General features: G+C 41.0%; 2 protein-coding genes and 1 pseudogene across 9 annotated transcripts in view; 1 reads left to right on the forward strand and 2 right to left on the reverse strand.

The window, feature by feature from the left end:
• Positions 1-18600, reverse strand: part of WDR27 (WD repeat domain 27) — a 347331-nt gene that overhangs the window by 100509 nt on the left and 228222 nt on the right. For all 8 annotated transcript variants that reach the window (XM_077120888.1, XM_077120884.1, XM_077120890.1 and 5 more), the window contains one exon: positions 9311-9409. In XM_077120888.1, coding sequence (XP_076977003.1) covers positions 9311-9409 — 99 coding nt within the window. The remainder of the gene's footprint in view (positions 1-9310; positions 9410-18600) is intronic.
• Positions 1395-5939, reverse strand: LOC143650283 (centromere protein O pseudogene; annotated as a pseudogene).
• On the forward strand, positions 14770-16533 carry LOC143649584 (small integral membrane protein 15). Its single transcript, XM_077119525.1, has one exon. It carries the CDS (start codon positions 14992-14994, stop codon positions 15214-15216), a length of 225 nt encoding a protein of 74 aa, XP_076975640.1. The 5' UTR covers positions 14770-14991; the 3' UTR covers positions 15217-16533.

Raw genomic sequence — 18600 nt, forward strand, 5'->3', positions numbered from 1 at the left:
AGTACAGTGTCCAATGAGGTCCTTAACCTGATCGAGGGTAAACTGGGGAGCTACTGCACCACAGGGCAAGGGAGCTGCATCTGGGGCACTTCTCAGCATTCCTGTAACTTCAATAACTAACTGAATAAACATCAATGGAAGCTAAATCATTTCCCACAGACAAGCCCACTAGCCCTCCTGGGGAGTGAAGTCTGGTTCCCCCACTAGGTAAGGCACCTCCTGAAAACAGTGACGACGCTGAGTGGGCGTGAAGGGGGGGTCATAAATGCGGGTGTTACAGGGCGACACCTTGTAGGAATGAATACTGCAATCCTCGTGTCATTCTGAAATGAATCCACTGTACACATCCTAACTACCCCGTCACCATTTCCCTGGCACCTAACTTAAGGTGTAATAATAATAACAGGTAACCCTGTATCAGTATTTTAACTGAATGATATTACAGGAGAGGGTGACTCCACTGGAGGAGGAGTGGCCATCACCCCTGACTGGGTAAGGAGACTTTGTATCCTTTTGCAGGAAAGGCTCGCAAGTCCTCATTGTTTACATGTTAGGGGGAAGAATAGTGTCTCTGTCTTTACATGAAGTTAATTAAGGTTAAAAAGGGGGTATATGGTGCCAAACCGAGCAGGACAGCCCTAGGTCAGCGCCGCAGGTGCCTCAGGGCATGGCTGGACTCAGCACCTAGTGCTCCCTTGGGGCTGGGCAGACCTGGAAGCCGGTAGCGCCTTGAGCCCAAGACCTGGGCTTGACCGGGCATGAGGCAGGTCTGCTGCAGACAGGCAGTATGACAGGTGCACAAGCTCTTAACCCGTTGATGACCTGGACCCCTTGTCAAAGCTCAGATTCCCATCAGTGTCAGTGCTAGTATCAGGAGAGCCATCCCTACTACATCCGTCTGTGCGTCTCTTTATGCCGGTGCCGCACGTTTATCTTCATCATTGTAGCTTTGCAGTAAGCTTTTTCCTTTTTAATTTAACAATATATTTTATTTAGCACAATATTTTCAAAATACTACTTCAGCATGCAGTCGATATGAAAATGTATGAATCGGATATTTTACAATCTTTAGGGGTGAGTACTAAGTCTTCAAAATGCTGTGTGTATCCTAAACTTTTAGCACATCTTGATTCAGACTAGCTGCCTCTGAAGTGATCAAGAGGTCTGTGGCTACCATATTGGACACCAGAGCTCTAAAGCATCAACCCATCCAATGAGGGGATGAGTAGATCCTTTAATATAGCATATCAACCCAATGATTTTGCAATTTGTATCCACCTCACTTTTTTCTTTTTTTAATAATTTATATTTTAAAAAATATATATATAACAACAAACTAACACAAACATTCTTAACTTATGATCATTCCTACATTGCAGTAAGCTTTTAAATCAAGAAGTGATAGTCCTCCAAAAATGTTTTCAAGATTGTTTTGGCTATTCAGAGTCCCTCAAAATCTGACATGAATTTTAGGATCAGCTTTTCCATTTCTACAGAAAGGATGTTGGGATTTTGACAGGGAATGCATTGGGTAATACTGTCATCTTAAAAATATTGTCTTCTAATCCACGAACATGACATCTCTTTCCATTTACTTAGGTCTTCTCCAATTTATTTCAGCAATGTTTTTTAGTTTTCAGTGTGAAAGTCTTATACCTCCTTGCTTAAATATGCTCCTAATTATATTATTCCTTTTGATTTACTGTAAATGGAATTGTTCTCTTAATTTCATTTTCAGATTGGTCTCTGCTAGTGTAGAGTAATAAAACTGATTTTGCATGTTGATTTTATAATATGCAACTTTGCTGAATTCACTCAATAGTTTTAACAGTTTCTGTTTGTGGATTGTTTAGGAGTGTTGTTTAGGATTTTATATATATACATAACATATATATAATATGAATATGTCATCTATAAAAAAAGAAAATTTTACTTGTTCCTTCTCAATCTAGATGCCTTTTATTACTTTCTTGGCCTAATAGCCTTGGCTAGAAATTCCGGTAAAAAATTGAACAGCAGTAGTGGCAGAAAGACATCTGTATCTTGTTTCTGATCTGAAGGGGAAAGCTTTCAGTCTTTCACCAATCAGTACGATGTTCCCTGTGGATTTTCATAGGTACCTGTTCCCCTTTGAAAGTACTATATGCCCTAGAAAAGCTATGTTTTAATCCTGATTCAATCTTGCAGGAGCAGCCATTGCTTTTAATCCTGAGTTAATATTGTTTGTAGAGCTTTTGATTAGATTATCTTCATGGAGGCATGGCACACTCGGTTGTGGGTGTGGCCTTTTGATTAGATGGAGATGAGACTCCACCCATTCAAAGTAGTCTTGATTACTTTACTGGAGTCCTTTAAAAGAGGAAACATTTTGGGGAGAGCCTACAGAAACAACAGAGCCAATAGAGACAGAGAGAGTTGACACAGATGCTTGCAGCCAGTGGACATCACCAAGAGATGTTAAACGAGCCAGAACCTGGAAAGAGCCAAAGGAAGCCAAGAGATGAAAGCCAGCCCTGGAGAAGCAAAGAGAAAAAAAGCCTACAGGAACAGAGGCTGAAAGCAGTGCAGCCCAGGAGCAAGGGACCAGCAGATGCCAGCCACGTGACTCCCCAGCTGACAGAGGTGCCCCTGATCCATTGGCCTTCCTTGAATTAAGGTATCTCTACCTGGATGCCTTGTTTGGATGTTTTTATAGGCTTAGAGCTATAAATTTGTAACTTATTAAATTCTCCTTTATAAAAGCCATTTCAATTCTGATATATCACATTCTGGTAGCATGCAAACTAACACAGAGCCTTTTGTAAAGCTGAAGAAGTTCCTTCTATTATAAGTTTGTTCAGTATTCTACCAAGAAAAAGTGTTGGATTTGTCAAATGATTTTTCTGTGACTTTGGGGATGATGATGTGGGTTTTGCCCTTTATTCTATTAATATAGTGCATAACATTTATTGATTTTCATTTATTAAGCCAAACATGTTAACTCAAACTTACTTTGCAGGGATAAATCTCACATGTTCATGGTGTATTATCCTTGTTGTGTGTTGTTGAATTTGGTTTCCTAGTATTATTTGAGGATTTTAGCATCTGCATTCATAAGAGATATTGTTCCATCTCTTTTTTTCTGATGTTTTTGCCTGATTTTTGGTATCAGGGTAATAATGGCCTCACAGAATGTACTAGAAGTGCTTCTTTCTCTTCATTCAAATTCTTTTTACACATATAAGCCCATCGACACAGATTTTTAACTACTGTTTAATGCCATTGTCTTTTTTTTTTTTAACTGTAAATGGATATATAATGTGGTTTATTCACAGTGGAACACTATACAATTAGAGGGAAAAGTCCCCTCCAAGGGGGAAACATGGGTGCTTCTAGCTGGATTACTCTGCCTTGTAGGTTGCCCCTGGTGCCTTCCAAGTACTCGATGACAGCGATGATGTTCATCATGATGCTGAGCTTTTACTACTTCTCCCGCCACGTGAGTGCCTGCACACTCCCCCTTTCATTTTTTGCTCACAACCTAGCAGGGCCTCCTGGAAAAACAGTCCCAGGGTTTAAAACCCAAGCTCCTAAGGAATGCTTGCTACCTTTACCCAATGTGGCATGTGACCCTGGTCAAGCCACTGCCCTCTCAGCATTCTGGTTTCCTTCTCATCAATGCAAGGAAAACCCTGAGCTCTTCCTTCTTTCTCCAGGACGCTGAAGGGAGCATGTGTTGGGGGGGAGGAGAGTGGGTGAAGTGCTGGCACAGAAGCCTCAGAACCTCTACATTCCCCCTTGCTCTGCAGGTCACTGGCAGTGACCGTGTAGCCAGAGAAGAAGGGGAAGGAGAATGAGAGGATCTATAGAGAGGACTTACTGCTCCACGTTAGCTCAAACGCCACCCAGTGGTACGCCAGGGGAAGCACAGCCTTCCCAAGTCATCTCTTGAATAAAATAGTGCCTGGAAATGGGGATTTCACTCTGGGCTGGGGAACCTCCACTACTACACCACCATCCACAGGTCAGAGCTTTAGCTAAAATTAGGTCCCAGGAGGCCCAACATCTACAGCAGGTCTCCTGGATCTCTACTGTAACCACAGAGCTTAGGATGTCTGCCTTTAAAATTTAGTGAATCCTTTTCTGGATCTATCTTCCCTTGCCGTTTAGCAAAACTCCCAGTGTTTTTTAAGTAGGAGCCTGCCATTCAAAGTCCTGTTTTTCTTCTTTCTATCAAATGGCTAGCTTAGAGCACACACCTTGCCTGGGTCTGTGTCCACAGGTGGAAAAGCAGGCACGGACCTTGTTCATGTGGAAGATTGAGGTTCATGACCAGAAGGAACGTGTCTACGAAATACGACGCTGGAACGAGGCCTTGGTCACCAACATGTTGCCTGAGCACGTGGCACGCCATTTCCTGGGTTCCAAGAAGAGAGATGAGGTGAGAGTTGTGGCCTCCTGCTGCAGCGTGGAGCCGGGAGGCTGCCTGGCCTCACTGCTCTTTCTGCCAGGACGGTAGGCCTCTGGCCCAGGCCTTCTCACAACATGGCATTAGGGTCTGGTGTAGGGCTGAATCCAACCAGCAATTTTGACGTGTTCCCAATGAAAATATTTTAGGAGGATATGCTGAGATCCAACTTTTCTCCTCTTGCAAACGAAGTAAACACTTTATGTAGGGACTTAGTACGAAACAGATTTTCATGGGATGTTTGTTGTTCTTCCCATGAAGATGATGGTTCCATCCCTTGATATGTAATGGTGACATCAGTTGGAAGAGTTATTGTGAGGTCCTTGTACATCAGTCTAGCACAGAATGGAAAGGACTGACTCTTTGGCTCCACTTTGTAGATAAATGACAGCAAGTTGCACAGTGAATTTCTCTGCAAGGGGCCAGCAAGAAAGGCTGCAAAACCACTCTGAAGTTGATCTGCCTGGTACTTTCTCCCAGAGTAAGCATTTAGGTATTCAGAGAGACTGAACAGGAAGTGCTGAATATCAGTCTGTAAGTATTTTGCAGCTATCTCTTCGAGGGGAATGAAGACTGGAATTGAATGGTGATGTATCCGAAGTGGTTTCTCTATGATGAGGTTCACAAAGTAAGAATCCAGGAGGTTCCCCTCAAAAGCAGTGCTGATGCAGACACAGACTCCTCGGCTGGTTAGTTTCCCACTGAGTCTCTGGCTTGCCAATGCTCCACTTCAGCTCTCAGCTTATCTCGCTGAAGTCTCAGTTTACGAAGCCTGCTTTCCACTGCCTGTGGCTCTTCTAACCTTTTATGGGATCTGTTCATTTGAGTCTCCAGTCTTTCCAAATGAGCTAAAACACCTCCTTCGGACTCGCCGTCTTGACGTAAGGTATTCGTGGGCTCCATCTCCTCAGATTTCCAAGAATGGGGACCTGGACTTCCTTGCTGGTGCCATTTTGGCCTCCTCACCTCCGTGCGTGCCCGGGGGCGCCGCGCGCGCTGCTTCAACCAGCTGCCCTTGCATACGGAAGGAGCTCTAAAAGGCCTCCCTGGCCTCCACCCTGGTCACGGTCCCGTCTGACATTGGGTCTGACTTTCCTATGGTCTCTTTCTAACTTCCTCTTGCTCAGTCGGCCAGGGGCGAGAATTCCCGCCTTGCCATTGTCTTTTAATCAAGTGAAAGAAGAAAAGGGCTACAAACAAAACATGTTCATGTTGCCTTTCATAGTCAGCATACAACTGCCCTCACCAGTGCTTATTTTAATGTCAGTCCTGATGACTGTCTAGTACCTTTTCATTTTGGCCTGAATGACTTTCTTTGCTATATTTCATAGATGGCTCCTGGCAGCAAATTCTTTAGTTTCGTTTATCTGGGAATATTCCAATTTCTCTTTAGTTTTTAAAGGATGGTTTTGTTTAACGTAACACTGGTTGACAGCACTTTTCTTACACCACTTTGGATCTGTCATCCCCCTGCTCCTGCTCCCTTGGTTTCTGGTCAGTTAGTTGCTATCCTTATTAAGAATCCTTTACAGATGATATTGACTATTTTAAAACTTGAATTTCTGTGTGAGACCAAAGGAAGGGCTGTTTTTATTTGGTACAAAATTTATATTTTGGGTAGCACATTACCTAATTTAACTTGTATGGTCAGTTTACTTAACACCATAATCACATGAAATCCTGAATAGGGGTGAGATTTTGTTGGTTTGTACAGGTGAGTGTGATGCCCTGATACATCCAGAAGTAATTTGGGCAGAGAATTAAAAGTATTTGCAAATTCCCCTTGGGGAATTGGGGAGGAAGGAGGAAATATTCAGCTTCCCCATTTGGAGAATTTCTGATGTTCTCACAAGTAGTGGGACAACCAATTCGAGGCTGAGCCCTCCACTGTGGGCTTGTTCATATGAAACTTATTCCTGCAATGGACAGGTTAAGCCTATATATTAGGCCTAAGAGTCACCCCCAATCTGTCAATGCTTTAGCTGAAAACTGAACATTTTCTGTGGCATAATGTGGCAACTCTAGAAATTGTATTCCCCCCCACCCCTTGAGTTTGTTATTGTTCCTGTTTGTTGGCTGTTGTTTTTAGTAGCTTTTCTGGACTAATTTTATAAAATCAGTATTCTCTGTCATGGGCAGCCACTGAAGATTCTGGTACAGTTAGTTTAATGGTCAGCTAATGATTAGACAGAGGCTTACATAAAGACCTTACAACAAGACTGCCACAGGTTCCAAACAATTCAGAAATCTAGCAGGGCAAACTCCACAGCATCGTGTCTAACAGACTTCTATGGGTGGGTGTTTTGTCCCCTGGGCCTGATGGAGACGCAAACTCACCCCGTTCCATGCACTTGTGCAGGGGTCACACTCTACCAAAAAGTGAGGTGAAGGCCACACCTTTTCCAGACATTGTGAGGGTGAGTGCCCAAGCTCAGGCCTGAATATCCCAGGCATTGCAGTGGCAGCACTCTCCCTGGACAACGGGACGCAAGCCCCCCAAACACCAGGACTCTGCCAAACCCAGGGACAAAACTGCCCTTTCTGCACATATGTGCTAGGAAGTCATTTTCCTTCAATTTGTCCCTGACAGTCCAGGCTGGCTGTCTCCACTCATACAAATTTCAAAAAACCCTTGTCGGCTTTGCATGCAGTTCACAGGGGTCCAAACCATCCTACAGAACTGTACTTCCAATCCTGACATCCACTGAAATGGCTGACTGGACCCATGTTCAGTTAGTGAGTCTGGAGACTCATTTTCCAGACCACTTAGAGAGCTCCCTGGCTGAGCCACTTTGGCCATAGTCTCAGAGCACACCATCTGAACAGGTTCAGGACTCTCCAAACCATCAGTTTCTGGTTTTTTAATGCTTAGGACTTCAGTTTCCTTTCCTCTCCCATTGCACTGAAAGCTACAAGGAGAAATCAGGCTGCTTCACACGTGGCCTGGAAATCTCCTCAATAAATAGCCAGATTTATTGGCTTTAAGTTCTGCCTTCGATCTGACATCAGAACTCAATTTTGCAGAGTTCTCTGCCACTTTAAAACAAGGACTGCCATTTCCCCAGGTTCCGACACACACTTCCCTATGAGCCATTGCTGGAAGCACCTTTAACGTCCCCGTGTCCACCTGCAATCTGTGCACAAGGAGTTAAGTGTTCTCTACGGTGATACCAACCTTTCTACCACTCTCGCTTAACTTTGAGCCTTCACCATTCTTCCAGCCTCTATACAGTACCCAACTCCAAAACCCGTTCCACATTTCATTTAGTGCTATGGCAACACCCCACTTTCGGGAACCAAAAACTGTTTTAGTTCACCAGTGGCTAAAGCCAGTGCCACACGATGGCCTGTTTTAAGCAAGGGGGATTACTGGCACATGGTTGTGAGGCCACCAGATGTCAAATCAAGGTGTCCTCCAGGTGGAGCTTTTGCCCAGGGGACCGAGCCTTCCAGGGCAATGCACATGCCACCTCACCTGACGTCCGCTCAGCTTCACTCCTGGCTGCCCCCATGACCATCCCTGCAGAGCCTTCAGTCACAGGGTCAGACAGCCTAGTTAGCTGGCCCCCTAAGGAGGGACCCTCATCAGAAGGCCCATTGACAGGTTCACACCTCCAACTTGGTCAAGTTGAGGAACGCTTCTCTGGGTACAGCCACGACACTGAATGTCCTCCCACAGACCTTGCTCAGCTGTTAAGTCTGTTCTTATCTTTTCATTTTCATCCATTCATACCAGTCCTCAGTCTCACTGGCAATGTCTTATTTAAATTATTAAAAGAGTCCAACAACTTCAAAAATATGCTGAAAATTTCAGAATAGATGCTCGCACTTCATATTAAGTAAAGAAGGTATAGGACAGTAGATGTACGCTCTCACTGTTTGAACAAGTGATGCATGATCAAGATATATAGCTCAGAACTGTTATTCACAGAGAAGAAAATTTAAACCAAAATATACATCAGCAGTGGGCCAAATGAACAAATTAAGGTGGACAAGGAAACGAATATTATAATGTCTTCAAGTAACAGTGCAGATGGTTTCTCTTTAATCAATGACATGACAAGGTTTCTTACCCATTTTTCAAAAGACTCAATATTTGTTGAATGTTAACTATGTGCCAGATACTTTAACATGCTCTGAATTGCAAAAATGCATTGTTTAGTGAAAAAGAACATTTGAAAAACCGTATGACCCACTTACATACACACACACACACACACACACAGCAGGTTAAAGCACACAGTAATATTATTTTCCAAATCAACGCCTCAAACTTAAAAGGACAAAATGAAGTAGATATTCCCAAACATTCAAGATTAATATTTAAGGATTACAGCTTCAACATTATATTTCCCTCTACATAAATAATACAAGGACATTTATTATTCTATATGATTGATTTGCAACTGATATTAATTTCTTTTTACCTCTTCTCATAATTAAGAAAGTTTTTTTAAAAGTGTGTGGTCTTCTTACCACACAAGAAATTCCTTTTGTAATAATTTTCAAAATCCTCTTTTACTTGCTCTGGTTCTTGCTTTCTTGTTCAACTCAACTACAGTGTTCATGCTAGTCCTATAAGTAACCAGATTTGGTATGGAAATTTCTATATTTTCTATTTTTCAGTTACATCAAGTGTATCCAGGCAATGAATAACAAATATTGCAATTATAAAAGAAAACAAAATAGATTTTTCTCTCCCCTAAATAAAGGTTTATTTTATAAACCCTTCTCCCTATACTCAATAAAAACTGCTAAGTAATTGTAAATATTATAAAATTTCACCAAAATAACGCCTGAAAGACGCCAATAGTCTGATTAAACCACAGACGCAAGAGCTCCTGCACACACGGAGAGCCATACCTGGGGCGCCGAGGGGCTGAAGGTCACGGTGGTGACTGTGTCCGTGTGTCCTGCCAGCCTGTGGGAGTAGGCGCTGGAGCCCACTTCATACACGTAAGCCTACAACACACAATGAACAGTATTCTGTGATGAAAGAGCCCATAATCAAATGTAAATTATGCACAATCGAATAATATCCCATATCTAAATAAGCATCAAAGCAACAACTGACATAACTGACAAAATATCATCTAAGTTATAGATTTAAATTTATGAAACATGGATTTTTTCCTCTTTTCCCTTTACACTTTCAATTTCCTGCCAAAAGTTTTCACCATAATGTTTAGAGTTAACTATGTGTCCATATTTCATGACTAATATTAAGAAAGGAGTGCAAATCTGTATTCCCACTTTACCTTGGGATCCCAAATTAAGGGGAAAAGTGATGTCTTATTATCCTTTCTAATAAACTTGAGAGAGTCCCTTACTTTCCATTCAGGAACTGAGAGCTTGAGCAATTCAAGTAATTACATTTTTGTTTATCTCTACTGATAAAATTAGAATTAACATTCGAGTTCCCATCTAATTGTATTACATACAAAAACAGATGTAAATATGACAGGGCTGCCATAAAATGCCTCATTTTAGGGGCAAAATCTGAGATAGGTCACCATCCCGATGGGAAGTGCATGAAGGAGGCTCATTCTAGTCACCGAGAAACAGCACGCAGTGGCGCGTCTACCGAGGAACATGTCACCGAGGAGGGCAGAAAGACCTCAGCCGCAGTTCCCTTCCACAGGGAAATTTTTTTTTTTACTTTTTTTGGTGTATAGTATAACAGATATAGAGAGCAAAGAAATTTTAAAAGCAACCGTTTTCAAAGCTCTCTTCAACAAGTGGTTACAGGACAGATCCCAGAGTTTGTCATGGGCTACCATACGATCCCCTCATATTTTTCCTTCTAGCTGCTCCAGAATATAGGAGGCTAGAAGGCTTAAATACTTTTTTATCATCACAATCGACTGCTTTTTCCTTCTCTTTTCACGAACGATAACATATATACAAAAAAGCTATAAATTTCCAAGCACAGCACCACAATTAGTTGTAGAACATATTTTAGAGTTTCACATGGGTTACAATGTCACAATTTTAGGTTTTTACTTCTAGCTGTTTTAAAATACTGGAGACCAAAAGATATCAATTTAATGATCCAGCATTCATATTCATTTATTAAGTCCTATCTTCTATGTATAATTCTACCATCACCTTTGATCTTTCCATACCTCTCTTTTTTGGGCTATGGCCATTCGAAATTTTTGCTATTGGAAGGGTCTGTCACTATTATGGGGTAGGGAGATGGAACTATCTGATGTTCTGGAAAGGGTGGGCCCTCTGGGTTTCAGGACTTATCTGGTCCAGGGACCCATCTGAAGGTTGTAGGTTTCTGGAAAGTTACTCTGGTGCCTGAAACCCTTGTGGAATCTTATAAATTGCCCCAGGTGTTCTTTAGGATTGACTGGAATGGTCCAGGTTGGGGGTTGGCAGGTTATGATAGGTAGCAAGGCCTACCTGAAGCTTGCATAAGAGCAACCTCCAGAGTAGCCTCTCGACTCTGAACTCTCTCTGCCACTGATACCTTATTAATTACACTTCTTTTTCTCCTTTTGGTCAGGATGGAATTGTTGATCCCACGGTGTCAGGTCTGGATTCATCCCTGGGAGTCATATCCCATGTTGCCAGGAGACTTTCACCCCTGGATGTCACGTCCCACGTAATGGGGAGGGCAATGATTTCACTTGCAGAGTTGGGTTGAGAGAGACTGAGGCCACATCTGAGCCACGAAAGAGGTCCTCCAGAAGTAACGCCTGGGCATGCCATAGGTAATCTAAGCTTCTCCGCTACCTACACAAGCTTCACAAGAGTAAGCCTCATGATCGAGGGCATGGCCTATTGATTTGGGTGTCCCTAAAGTCTTGACACAGTATCAGGGGATTCCCTGATGGTAAGGTTTAATAGTTTCATAGTCTTTCTTCCCTTCCTCAGGGGACTTTGCCAATACTTTTTGATTATCTGCTTAATAGACTCTAGGATGTTTCCAGGCATTACAACAATCTGTGCAGGATTAAAGGACCTCTTTATTACCCTGTGCTCCCTGTGTTTCAATTGTTCAAATGAGCTATACAGATAGGTTGAATTAGATTATACACTACAGAAAATCTCAGTTCCAGATCAAATAAACCTTTCTTCCATTGGTCTCAAAGAGTATATGTGGTTCTAAGATATAGACACTGTCTTCATTACCCCTCTGCTCTGAATTACTTTAACTCCAACCTGTTTGGTTTCATTCTTATCTCTATATCAGGTTATATATATATATAAAACAGCCTCTCGAAATCCAGAAATAATAATCACCACCCTGGACTTCATGTGTCTGCTCTAAAAGCTTACAATCTAGGCCCCTGTTTTCTTATAAGCATTTTCCAAAGGTGAGCATACCATTGTTGTTTTTTGTTTCTGCCTTATTTTGTCTCACCAAATGTCCCACATGTTCATTCACATTGTTTCATGCCTCACAGCACTGTTTCTTTTTGTAGCAGCCTACTTTGTCTCTTATGTCTTTACATTTAAAGTCTATTTTTTCTCCAATATTCGTATAGCTATTCCTACTTTCTTTTGACTACAACTTGCATGGAAAATCTTTTTCCATCCTCTTACTTTCAATCTATTTGTATTCTTGTGTCTAAGATGAGTCTCTTGTAAGCAGCATATAGCTTATCTTTCTTAATCCATTCTGCCAATCTGTATCTTTTAAGTTTAGTCCATAAACAAAGTTATTACTGAAAAGGTGTTTCTTGAATCCACCATCTTTTTTGTCAGATATTCTTTTCCCTCTTTCTTTTTGTATTCTTTAAATCATCCTTCATGGTACTCTTCAATTCTGTGCCCTCCTCCAGACCTCCCTCTCCTGTCTTTTTTTTTCAGCTGGCAGAGCTCCTTTTAGTATTTCTTGTAGGGCCAGTCTCTTGTTGACATATTCTTTCAGAACATCTTTATCTGTGAAAACTTTAATCTCTCCCTCAATTTTGAAGGACAATTTGGCTGGGTACAGAATTCTTGGCTGGAAATCTGTCTCTATCAGGGTCTTGAATACATCATACCACTCACTGCCTTCTTACCTCCAGCGTGCTAGTTGAGTAGTCGGAACTCAGTCTTATTTGATTTCCCTTGTATGTAGTAGATTTTCTCTTGCCAGTTTCTGGTTTTCTGCTTCTCTTCAAAATTTGACAGACTACTATGTGCCTTGGGGGAGGTCTATTTGGATTTATTCTGTTTGGGTTCTTTGGGCTTCTTTGACTTGTATATTTATGCCCTTTATGAGGGTTGGGAAGTTTTCCCCCATTATATCCTCAACTACTTTTCTTAGCCCTTTACTCCTCTCTTCTCCTTCTGGGACACCAGTGATTCTTATATTTGCGCACTTTGTTTTGTCTATCATTCCCAAGTTCCCACTGAATTTTTCCCATCTTTTTTGCCATTTACTGTTTTGAGTCTTCGAAGTCAATTATCCTATCCTCTATATTACTTATTACAACTTCCATGGAAATTATGAATATCCACATCGTATTTTACTGAAGAAACTGACACATAGAGTAAGTACCCAGCGTCACCATCGGGTGCACTACTGAACCTCTAAACTGACTTTTCTGACTCAAACTTTTGCTTTCCATTTTACTGCACTGCTAAGGACAACATACGAAAAACACAAGGCACCTTCAAATTCCTCTCTGAGTGCACGAGTGCTTCAAAGACTATGTTTGCCTGTGTCATAATTACTTCTCCAAGAATGACTCAGTGATCCCTCATCAGTTTTAAGCATATAAAGTCAAAATGAATCTGTCTCCTCTGTTTCTAGTATTCCTAATTATAAAATTTAGGGGTTAATGTTAATTAAAAAAACTTTTGATCCTTAAGTTTTTCCAGGCACTCAGCTAAGAATTATACAAATTTGATGGTGTAAGCCTCTACAACCCTAGGAAGGAAATACTATCATTGTCCCACTTCTATGCACAAGGAAACCCTGGTTTAAAGTTAGGTAATTTCCCAAGGTCACCCAGCTATCAGATGCTAGAATTCCAATACCTGAACCTAATAGCTGCCTTATTTCAGAATCTGAACTCAAAACCAATAGATTCCACTTGCTTTATTGTACATTTTACCTTGTTCTGTATCTATATTTCATTTGCTATGTTTATCATTTGTCATTCTAACTGTGATTTTGCATGTGTGCATGTGTGAGTGTGTCAACTTCTAGCTGCTAAATTGTTAAGATGGCATGTCCACTACTTAGGAGTTTCCAATAATTCCTTATCCAGCAATCCCATTCCTCAACGTTTACCCAAGAGAGGTAAACACAAATATCCATGAAAAGACTCGGACAAAAATAGTCCCAGCAACTTTATTCATAAATGTTAAACATATAACCACTTAATGACTGCTAAATAAATTCTACTTCAATAACAATTATGATTAACATGAGGAATATATTGCAATTACACACACATGTGTTTACATCCACACAAAACACATCCCTCTGGATTCCAAGCTATTGAGGGTAAGGAGAAATCAGCCTTTGCTGTCTCTGCAAAGCAGACTGTAGGCACTGAAACCCAGCGGCACCTTCCTAAGCAAGTGGACAGAGGCAGCTTTCACAGGAAAGTAGCATATTCAGCTCTGTATATGTGAAGTGTAAGGTGACAACAGTCGACAAGTGATGGTTAGCAGCGATCACATGTCCCAAAACAGGAAGGAGGCCAGGATTGGAGACAATTTGACATCTACTTGACTTGTGACCTGGGTAAAGCTGAAACTATGAAAGTGGATTGAATTTACAACAGAAGATAAAATGACACTATAATATGGTGAAAGAAGGTTAGGTAAATTGTATTTTAAGAAACAGTATTTTGTTTTGCTTTTTCTATATGAAAGTGTATTAGATGAAACCCAACGTTTGGCCAGAAAGTGTTCAAAGTAAATGAACTTTCTGATCATGATGACTGTGTGGGTGTGAAAGGAGGTGTGTGCCCTAGAAGAGCCATGTTTAATCTTAATCCCATTTTGTAAAGGCAGCTGTCTCTTCTAATCCCTATTCAGTGTTGTATGTTTGAAACTGGAATTAGATCATCTCCCTGGAATTAGATCATCTCCCTGGAGATGTGACTTAGGGAGTCACATCTTGATGTGATCTTGAGTGATCAAGAGTGGTTGTTAAACTGGATTAGGTAGAGACATAGCTCCACCCATTCGGGTGGGTCTTGATTAGTTTATTGGAATCCTATAAATAAGGAAACATTTTAAAGAAAAGAAGAGATTCAGAGAGAGTAGAGAATGCGAAGTAGAAAGTCAATCAGCCAGCGACCTTGGGAGATGAAGAAGGAAAACGCCTCCCAGGGAGCTTCATAAAACAGGAAATCAGGCTTCCTGCTTCCGGTCTGGCGAAAATTCAGGATCGAGGAATGGATCTATTGTAACGTCTTTTGAGAGATCTTTTTGCATATCCAATTTAAACCTTCTTTCAGAAGTGTATGATTGAATTAAAGAAGACAACCAAAGGTCATCTGAAATTGTGATTGGCTCTCTAATAATCCAGGGACGAAGTCAGAGATTACAACTCAAGCATAAGTTTTCCTAAGACCACTACAAAGATGTTTGATATCAAGGCTTGGGCTGAGTATGTTGTGGAATGGGCTGCAAAGGACCCATATGGCTTCCTTACGACAGTGATTTTGGCCCTTACTCCGTTGTTCCTAGCAAGTGCTGTACTGTCCTGGAAATTGGCCAAGATGATTGAGGCCAGGGAAAAGGAGCAGAAGAAGAAGCAGAAACGTCAAGAAAATATTGCAAAAGCCAAACGACTAAAAAGGGATTGAAGAAAATAAACAGGCTCTGAAACCAGAGGAAAATCATTTGGAAATTTCTGCAGCTTTGGAAGGACTCACTAAGGTTTCTTCTTTGGATTTTATGGCAGTATTAGAGAGTATTATACAGTCTGACCATATGGAAGAATCGTGTTATAACTTCAGTACTGACTTTTAGGCTTGCATAGAAGTATGTTGGTATCTGTGACAGTTATTGGGTAAATTAGCATTTATTATGCTACAAAATCTTTATAACTGACTTAGTCATTTGACATTTTGTAGCCTATCTATAAAATGAATAAAAATATCATTTTTATGGAGAAAAAATGACTTTAGATTATGAACTCTATTCAAATAATAGCTTAAATTGGGGTCCTATTCTGGACAAAAAAGCGAAAAGTCATAATTGTCTCCTCAGATGAATAATATGTTTGGGCTTAAAATAGTCAAAATATTTAAGCACATTTTGTCATTATTGCTTATTTCTTGGAATATAACCATCTCTAATTTTCTCAGAGCTAAATGTTAATCATTTATTTATCTTCTGTATAGTTTATCTGATTTTTAATCTTTATATTGGTAGTATAATTATCAGACATTCTGCATTTTTAAACCTAATTTTATAAAGCATTCTCATCTTGACCAGTAAAATACCACTTGCTGGATATAACAATTTTTATATTTACAGGCATAGCCATTTTCTTACAGATGATTTGTGGAGAATGAAATTATAATTTAAAGCTTGCTGCACAAATGCCAAGCATTGTAGTACCTTGGAACCTTTTTATTTGCTTGCGCTAAGTATGTAAAATAGTTAAAATTCTTATCAGTAATTGCTTGTTATATAGATACCACTTTTGTTTTTTTTTACTCCATTTTTTGTTTAACTTGTGGTAGTGATGTCCTGTACTTTTTTATCACTTTAATATGAAAATTAAAATGTCTAAGTATCTTTTAAGGAACTCTTAAGATGAATAGTTATGTCATATTTCATAAGTGGAGAGAAAAGCTTCGAAAGGTTTTGTTGGATATAGCAGTTGGGCTGAAAATAGATAAATTATGTCAAAATGAGAATGTTACATTTAGACGTAAAGAGCAAAAGAGTATTCCTCAGTAAGTAATATAATAGGAATTACTGTTAAATATGACTGGTAAATGTGTGGCCCAAGAATTTTTTTCATGGTCAGTCTTTAATAGCTTATTAATGTTTTTCCCACTTTTATGAGTTTTTTTAAGTTACAAAATAATTGCCATTAACTCTAATTAAAGAATGAAACTAGATATTGAAATAAATTTGATATTTTTGTAAAGAGTTCCCAAAAAAAAAAAAAAAAAACAAAAAAAAAAAAACAGGAAATCAGGAGGGAAAGCTAGCAGATGATACTGTGTTCTCCATATGCCCTTCTCACTTGAGAGAAAAACCCTGACTATGTTCGCCATATGCCTTTCCACTTGAGAGAGAAACCTGGACCATGATCGTCACGTGACTTCTCACTTGAGAGAGAAACCTTGAACTTCATGGGCCTTCTTGAATCAAGGTATCTTTCCCTGGATGCCTTAGATTGGACATTTCTATAGACTTGTTTTAATTGAGACATTTTCTTGGCCTTAGAACTGTAAACTAGCAACTTATTAAATTCCCGTTTTTAAAAGCCATTCCATTTCTGGTATATTGCATTCCGGCAACTACCAAACTAGAACAACTTTACAACATAAAACAATAATTCACAGCCCCAAATATCAGAACCATTTTTATTAGATAAGAACATTTCATAAGCTTCTACACAGTGGCAATGATAAATACAAAGGGATAAAACGCACCCTGTAGAATACACTGGAATAAAGAAAGAAGAATTTCGCAAATGATTCAATTTAGCTACAATCCATGTGAAAAAAAAATTATTTTAATTAGGGGTAATAATTTGATTTATGCTGCACCTTCTCCCAATCAAAATGGAAGAAGCTGTGTTTAAAACATATTAAGAAACAAATGAGATTTGAGGGTGGTGCAACAGTAGCACAGGGTGCCTCCTCTGCCATGCTGGAGACCCGGGTTTGATTCCTGGAGCCTGCCGATGCCCTCCCCCACCGCACACACACAAAAAAGTAACAAGTGAGATTTGAAACAAAACTTAAATCTTCCTCCAACACTAAATTAATAAAGCCTGAGAAAAGGGATGAGAAAAAAGGAAGAAATATTTTTAAATATTTCATAAACCACAGGGGTGCTGGAATAATGCTTTACTCTTCAAAAATATTTTCACAAACATTTTGAGGAACTGAATGCACTACTGAAAAAGATAAATGCTTTTGAAACAGGTCTAGCCTAGTTCATACAAGTCTTCTGTAATTCTGCTGAACCACATCTGTGAAGATGAAATTTCTTTCTTTTCTTTTCTTACAGAGTTCTTAGCATGTGTCTTCACTCCCTTTTATCTAAGTTATCCCCATGGAAGAAAACGGGAAAAAAAACTTCACAGAAGTTAATTCTGCATTTCTGAAAGTCTGTAATCATAGTAATGCCGCCCACAGAGGAATCGCCCATCATATTATGGTCACTTATTTGCTTTGAAAAATATTTCCAAACCTGGCAATATTCTCCATACTGGGCACATTTATTCAGTACACTGAATTGTTAATTCACAAGAAAATAAGCTTGTTCACATCGTTATTTAAATTCACAATTGGGTAGACCCACAGAATACTCCCAAGACAGAAAAGCCCCGATGCACCCAGTCATTTGGCGACCGCCAGAGACAATCGGACATCACCAGCCACTCGGCTCCCAGCGGGTGTCCACAAGGACCCTCAGCCTCCTCCTCTTGCCACCCAACCAGGCCTGGAGGAGGGAGTCCTAGTGGACCAGCCCAAACGCTGCCCTGGACTTCCAGGAAGAAGGCGGAACTGGAAGGGTCGAGTCCAGTCCTGCTGCAAGACACAGCTGGAGAAGGACGGGAGGGCAGCTGGATGGTGACTCCAGGGTGTGAGTGACCCAGGAAGTCCCCACACAGGGGCCCAGGAGATGGAAGCAGAGAACCCGAGACCGTCGGGCAGGTGCAGACAGCCCAACATGAGGCTGGAACCTGCACGGATTGGGGGAGGAGGGGGACGGGGACATGGGGGAATGGGGGATGGGGGATGGGGGACGGGAGGATAAGGACAAGGAAGGAAGCCAGGCTGCGGTCCTTCTGAGCACAGCCCCCGCCCCGCGACTCCCCCAATACCCCAAACACCTGAACCCCATCACCCGCCGACCTGCACTGCACTGCAAGCCCCCTGTACCAACCCCCACCGTGTGTGCCCCGCCCCACACCCCCATCCCCGCACGCGCCCTGCCTGCCTCAGCCAGACCCACTTGTCCCACGCAAGCGCATTCTCACCCCGCCCACACAGTCC

This window comes from Tamandua tetradactyla, chromosome 11, assembly GCF_023851605.1.
Source record: "Tamandua tetradactyla isolate mTamTet1 chromosome 11, mTamTet1.pri, whole genome shotgun sequence".
NCBI classification, from domain to species: domain Eukaryota; kingdom Metazoa; phylum Chordata; class Mammalia; order Pilosa; family Myrmecophagidae; genus Tamandua; species Tamandua tetradactyla.